The sequence below is a fragment of the Nothobranchius furzeri genome, chromosome 4, assembly GCF_043380555.1.
Source record: "Nothobranchius furzeri strain GRZ-AD chromosome 4, NfurGRZ-RIMD1, whole genome shotgun sequence".
NCBI lineage: Eukaryota > Metazoa > Chordata > Actinopteri > Cyprinodontiformes > Nothobranchiidae > Nothobranchius > Nothobranchius furzeri.
In genome coordinates this window covers 86,382,432-86,389,360 of record NC_091744.1, presented here as the reverse complement: position 1 = coordinate 86,389,360, position 6,929 = coordinate 86,382,432, and the positions used below count along the sequence as shown (strand labels likewise).

Here is a 6,929-nt window from a genome sequence, read left to right as displayed (position 1 = left end):
ATTTTTCTTTCTCATTGTAAATATACGTTAGCTCACAGACTTAATTATATAGTACAATTTATTTTACGTTATTTGGTCTGTACTGTGGAACAAATCGTTGAAAACATTTCAGAAAAGGGTTTGAGGGTTTTCTCATTTTTGTTATTAATTTTTGGGTGGATGTAGACTGGTTAAAGTCACAATAAGTGCTCCTTTTAACTTACTGTTCAAAAATGTCCGAACTGCAAACATTAAGTTTCGTTATGTTTCTGTCCAATGAGTACTCACATTGAATGTTTTTGTCTGTTAAGCCAATTAAATATATTTTTTCAACAAATAAAACAACTTCACAAAGAATTAATTTCAAGCTTACAACAAATGTTATGTAAAATGCTGTCATTGTGTGGTACAAGGACTCAGTAGGAGAGAAAAGCAGCCAAAGTTCAAAATAAAGCATCAAAAAACATACTGAACATTTATTGGGATTTCAATTAATCTGGCTCTTTGGTGCCATGTATTAAATAATTGGGTTTGGATTGTTGCACTGTATGGATGAACTTTTTTCTTTTTATGTGTACATTTAATCACCCCCTATCTTTACTTTATTTGTAATATGAAGCTACAATAGTAAAGGAAAACCGTTAAAAAGTTAAGGTCAAGGTCAATTTTATTTATAGAGCGCATTTACAGCAGCAAAGCTACACCCAAAGCGTTGTACAAGGTAAAACAAATCAAGGTACAACAGATCAACAATAAAAACCTAAAATAAGATGAGTACACAACTGTCACAATCTATAACATAAACTGTTGAAAACTATCAAGATGCTCAAGTCAGCCTGCATTAAAAGCCAAATCAAAAAAATGCGTCTTAAGAAGGGATTTAAAATGCTCTAGATTCTGTGTGGTCCTGATGTTGAGAGGTAGCTTGTTCCACAGTTTGGGACCATCCACAGAGAACGCTCTGTCGCCGCGAGTCTTGTGGCGGGTTTTTGGAACTGTTAAAAGAGCTTGGGAGCTGGACCTCATGGTTCACACACTTGCTGGTGTTTTTCCACAAAAATTAAACTTATTTGATCAGCAAAATGTTTTGCATGTTTATCTCTTATTTTTAAAACATACCAAAGCCCATACATTACTCTTGTGTGCTTCAGGCATTTAAAATGAGCCCTGTACAAACCTATTGGGGAGAAATACAGGTCCTTCTAAAAAAATTTGCATATTGTGATAAAGTTCATTATTGTCTGTAATGTACTGATAAACATTAGACTTTCATATATTAGATTCATTACACACAACTGAAGTAGTTCACACATTTTATTGTTTCTAATATTGATGATTTTGGCATACAGCTCATGAAAACCCAAAATTCCTATCTAAGAAATTATGTCTGTGAAGGTTCTCAGTCATCCAGGTCATTGTAGTCTAAGGAGCTTTGAAAGAAAAGCGTCTGGACTTCTTTGAGTTGCTTGAAGACGTTTCACCTCTCATCCGAGAGGCTTCTTCAGTTCTAAGGTCAAATGGTGGAGTCCCAGATTCAAACCCAGTGGGAGTTTCCCCCCGAAGGGGGAACAAAAGACCCCCTGATGATCTTCTACATAAACCTTTCTACCCTCTCCAATCTTAGAAGAGGTTTACAAGTTTGTGGAGAAGGCTCAGCGGGCCCAACACTCCAAAGGAAAAGAAAGACAACGCAGGAAATTCCACACCCTGCTTTCAAAAACACTCACTCCTCAGTCTGAATCTACACAACTCAGAGAAGAACTTACACCGGAGGACAGTCGAAGAAAATGGGTGAAGAACTTTTCAGACCGGAACCTCACTGAACCTGAAATGAATATATTAGCCAAAGGACTCAATTTTGCCATTGCTCCGCAACAGTTGCCCATAGTGGACCTCATCACAGCCACTGAAACTGCCATACGGATCAACAAATTATCTCAGAAGGAAGCAGAACAGATCAGGATGAAAGTCTCAGCCACACTCTCCAGTGCCGAAGTCCCTCCACCTTATCTCACGTTACAAGAAAAGAAGGCAGTCGCATCACTGAGCAAAGACCACACCATCACTATATTGTCAACTGATAAGGGAAGGTGCACTGTGGTCCTAAACACAACGGATTACCACGCAAAGATCACTACTCTCCTCAGTGGCAACAACACCTACGAAGCCTTAAAGCGAGACCCCACAAGCAGCTACAAAAAGAAAGTTATAGCTTACCTTCAAGGCCTTGAAAGGGACAAAACCATCAACCGCCTGACATATCACCGCCTTTATCCAGGAGATGCCATACCCTGCATCTACGGACTTCCCAAGATCCACAAGGAAGGTATCCCTCTCAGACCCATTGTCAGTAGCATAAATTCAGTCACCTACGACATCGCAAAACACCTTGCTACCATCCTTGCACCTCTGGTGGGGAACACCCCACACCACATCAAGAACTCCACCGACTTCACTGACAAGGTCCAGAAACTTACCCTGGATCCAGATGAAACCATGGTGTCCTTTGACGTAGTCTCCCTCTTCACTTGCATACCCACTACAGAGGCAGTGGAGACTGTCAGAAAACGACTACAAGAAGACAGCACCTTGGAGGACAGGACCAACTTCACACCCGATCAGATTTGCACACTGTTAGACCTCTGCCTCACCACTACATATTTCAAATACAACGAAGGTTTCTACAGACAGAAACATGGCTGCGCCATGGGTTCCCCCGTGTCACCTATTGTAGCCAACCTTTACATGGAGGAAGTGGACAGAAAGGCTCTTGGCTCTTTTAAAGGGAGAGCACCCAGCCACTGGTACAGATATGTGGATGACACCTGGGTCAAAATCAAAACACAGGAAGTGGAATCCTTCACTACGCACATCAACGCCGTGGACAAAAACATCAGGTTCACCAGGGAAAGCATAAAGGACAACTGCTTGCCTTTCCTGGACTGCGCTGTGCACTTTGAAGAAAATGGCAACCTCAACATTGAAGTGTACCGGAAGCCCACACACACGGACCAGTACCTCCTCTTCGACTCACATCACCCTCTGGAACACAAACTTGGAGTAATCAAGACCCTACACCACCGGGCAGAACATGTTCCCTCTAAGCCGGAAGGGAAAAAGAAGGAACACACACATATAAAGGAATCACTTAAAACATGTGGCTATCCTAATTGGGCGTTTATAAAGTCAGCAAAGATGCACAGAAAAGAAGACCAGACACCAGCGAGGGAGGATAAGAAAGACAGACGCAACAACCTTGTCATCCCCTATGTAGCCGGTGTATCAGAGAAACTCAGGAAGGTTTTCTCCAAACACAACATACCAGTGTACTTCAGGCCCAGCAACACACTCAGACACAAACTGGTTCACCCGAAAGACAAAACTCCTAAACACAAACTGAACAATGTGGTGAATGCTGTACAGTGCAGCATGGAATGCCCAGACCTCGACATCGGAGAAACTAAACAGCCACTTCACAAGCACATGGCACAACATAGAAGAGCCACCTCCACGGGACAGGACTCAGCAGTTCATTTGCATCTAAAGGACAAAGGTCACTCTTTCGAGGATGCCAACGTTCACATTTTGGACAGAGAGGACAGATGGTTTGAAAGAGGAGAAAAGGAAGCCATTTATGTCCACTGTGAGCAACCATCTTTGAACAGAGGCGGTGGTTTACGACACCAACTGTCTGCCATCTATAATCCAGTTTTGAGATCCCTTCCCAGATGCCTCAACGCCCACGCATATCCTGGGCCATCTGACCTCAGGAATTCACATGATAGGGTGGGGCCAGGCTTCACAATGAGCTTACCCGAAACTCTGGCTGAATAGGACCCACACCCACCCTCACACCTTGGCTCATGTGTTTATGTAGAAGATCATCAGGGGGTCTTTTGTTCCCTCTTCGGGGGGAAACTCCCACTGGGCTTGAATCTGGGAGTCTCCACCATTTGACCTTAGAACTGAAGAAGTCTCTCGGATGAGAGGTGAAACGTCTTCAAGCAACTCAAAGAAGTCCAGACGCTTTTCTTTCAAAGCTCCTTAGACTATCTAAGAAATTAGCGTATTTCATCTGACCAATAAAAGAAAAGTGTTTTAATACAAAATAAGTCAACCTTCAAATAATTATGTTCAGTTATGCACTCAGTACTTGGTCGGGAATCCTTTTGCAGAAATGACTGCTTCAGTGCGGCGTGGCATGGAGGCAATCAGCCTGTGGCACTGCTGAGGTGTTATGGAGGTCCAGGATGCTTCGATAGCGGCCTTAAGCTCATCCAGAGTGTTGGGTCTTGCGTCTCTCAACTTTCTCTTCACAATATCCCACAGATTCTCTACGGGGTTCAGGTCAGGAGAGTTGGCAGGCCAGTTGAGTACAGTAATACCATGGTCAGTAAACCATTTAGCAGTGGTTTTGGCACGGTGAGCAGGTGCCAGGTCATGCTGAAAAATGAAATCTTCATCTCCATAAAGCTTTTCAGCAGATGGAAGCATGAAGTGCTCCAACATCTCCTGATAGCTAGCTGCATGGACCCTGCCCTTGATAAAACACAGTGGACCAACACCAGCAGCTGACATGGCGCCCCAGACCATCACTGGCTGTGGGTACTTGACACTGGACTTCAGGCATGTTGGCATTTCCCTCTGCCCAGTCTTCCTCCAGACTCTGGCACCTTGATTTCCGAATGACATGCAGAATTTGCTTTCATCAGAAAAAAGTACTTTGGACCACTGAGCAACAGTCCAGTGCTGCTTCTCTGTAGCCCAGGTCAGGCGCTTCTGCCGCTGTTTCTGGTTCAAAAGTGGCTTGACCTGGGGAATGCGGCACCTGTAGCCCTTTTCCTGCACACGCCTGTACACGGTGGCTCTGGATGTTTCTGCTCCAGACTCAGTCCACTGCTTCCGCAGGTTCCCCAAGGTCTGAAATCGGTCCTTCTCCGCAATCTTCCTCAGGGTCCGGTCACCTCTTCTCGTTGTGCAGCGTTGTCTGCCACACTTTTTCCTTCCCACAGACTTCCCACTGAGGTGCCTTGATACAGCACTCTGGGAACAGCCTATTCGTTCAGAAATGTCTTTCTGTGTCTTACCCTCTTGCTTGAGGGTGTCAATGATGGCCTTCTGGACAGCAGTTAGGTCGACAGTCTTACCCATGATTGCGGTTTTGAGTAATGAACCAGGCTGGGAGTTTTTGAAAGCCTCAGGAATCTTTTGCAGGTGTTTAGAGTTAATTAGTTGATTCAGATGATTAGGTTAATAGCTCGTTTAGAGAACCTTTTCATGATATGCTAATTTTTTCAGATAGGAATTTGGGTTTTCATGAGCTGTACGCCAAAATCATCAATAATAGAAACAATAAAAGACTTGAACTACTTCAGTTGTGTGTAATGAATCTAATATATATATCAAGGTTTAATGTTTATCAGTACATTACAGACAATAATGAACTTTATTAAGATATGCAAATTTTTTGAGGACCTGTAAAGTTACTCAAGCCAAACTTCAGAATAGTAACCTACTTCCCTTCCCTTGAAGGCTGCATGAGAACATCGTCGACCGCTCCCTGTTTTGTAATTGCATTCCACACTAGTCATTATGCACTGCTTGCCTAAATTACGACTATGTTTTCATACTGAGGAACCATGATTGTGCTGCATCAGGGCTCATTGTGTGGTGAATTTCTTCAGCGCACAGCGAGCCACCACGTGTTTCCCAGACTTCCCGGCTCTGGTGCAGCTGTGCAGGCAGCAGGGAAGCCGTCTCATGGGAGCTGCATAAGGGAACTCATGAAAACTTAATGCAATCTTTCCTTGTGAATTTATAAGAGCCATTTATTGCGCTTCTCATGAGAAGGGCAGGGATTTAAACAGGAAGGGTGATGTCCAGAGATTCCTGCAGCAGCAGATCGTGTTAAATCTGTGATGAACAATACACACCTACACCAGGGGGCACACGGGCGCGCACACACACACACACACACACACACACACACACACACACACACACACACACACACACACACACACACACACACACTTTTATATCAATTCTGAATGCACCACAGTAACTGGGGTTTGTTTGAGAAAAACCAGAAAAGCTTTGATCTAAATCTAATTTTACATTTTACCTTTAGTGGCCAATAGAAATATACAAAATCTTTGTTTTTCCTTTGTAATGAAGGAAAGTTGAATGTTTTGTAGGTCACAAACAGGTATGCAGTTGGAAATGTTGATCTTTATCTTACAGCCACCGTGTGTTTTTACAAATGAACCCTGAGAGCTGGACTTCCCCTGCTCTGTGAGTTTCAGCACAAACTGAAAGCTGAATGTTTCACAGCTGTGTTACATTCCTAAGAGCTCGGTTAATATTATTGGACCAAAGCACACCTGAACGTTTTCCACTACTTAACTGAACCAGCCTCATACATGGTGTGAGGCTATAAATGGCAAATGATCGTTAAAAGAAAGGTTTTGCTTTCTTTTTCTCTGGAGCAACGACAGAAGGAAGTTGAGAAATTCAAACCATGTGATTCTGCAACAGAGCTGATAAAATGCTGGACCTTGTTCTCTGATGCAACAAGTTAATGAATCAAAAACAAACTCAACTTTTTACAAGCAAAAAAACAGGGAAAAAATCCATTCTGAAGTTTATTTTTTATTTAGTCTTCCTTGCGTTTCACGTTTTATCTGTTCGTGTGAGGCTCCAGCAACGCTTCTGATGTGATTGAGGAAACTTAAGATCATTTTGTTTAACTTGACGACGACTTCTGACTCCAGATGAGTTTCTGTTTCAGGGAAGGAGTTAAGCTATGAGGCACACGGCACCCAACCTTCACCAAAAACCACACGTTGGTTTCGTGATAAATGCTGCTCCGTCACGGTTCCTCTAGAATAAACGGCCTTGATGCCTCCGAGCAGCACCGACCCACACACAAAATCACTCCACAAACAAAG

At 43.3% G+C, this 6,929-nt stretch overlaps 1 protein-coding gene across 1 annotated transcript; it reads left to right on the top strand.

Annotated features, from left to right (window-relative positions):
- Positions 1 to 1,590: 1,590 nt before the first annotated feature.
- Positions 1,591 to 3,901, top strand: LOC129153493 (uncharacterized; the record flags this gene model as incomplete). Its single annotated transcript, XM_054732711.2, has 1 exon — positions 1,591 to 3,901. A coding segment is annotated over one exon (2,223 nt), but the record flags the coding sequence as incomplete, so codon positions are not given.
- Between the last annotated feature and the right edge of the window lie 3,028 nt (positions 3,902 to 6,929).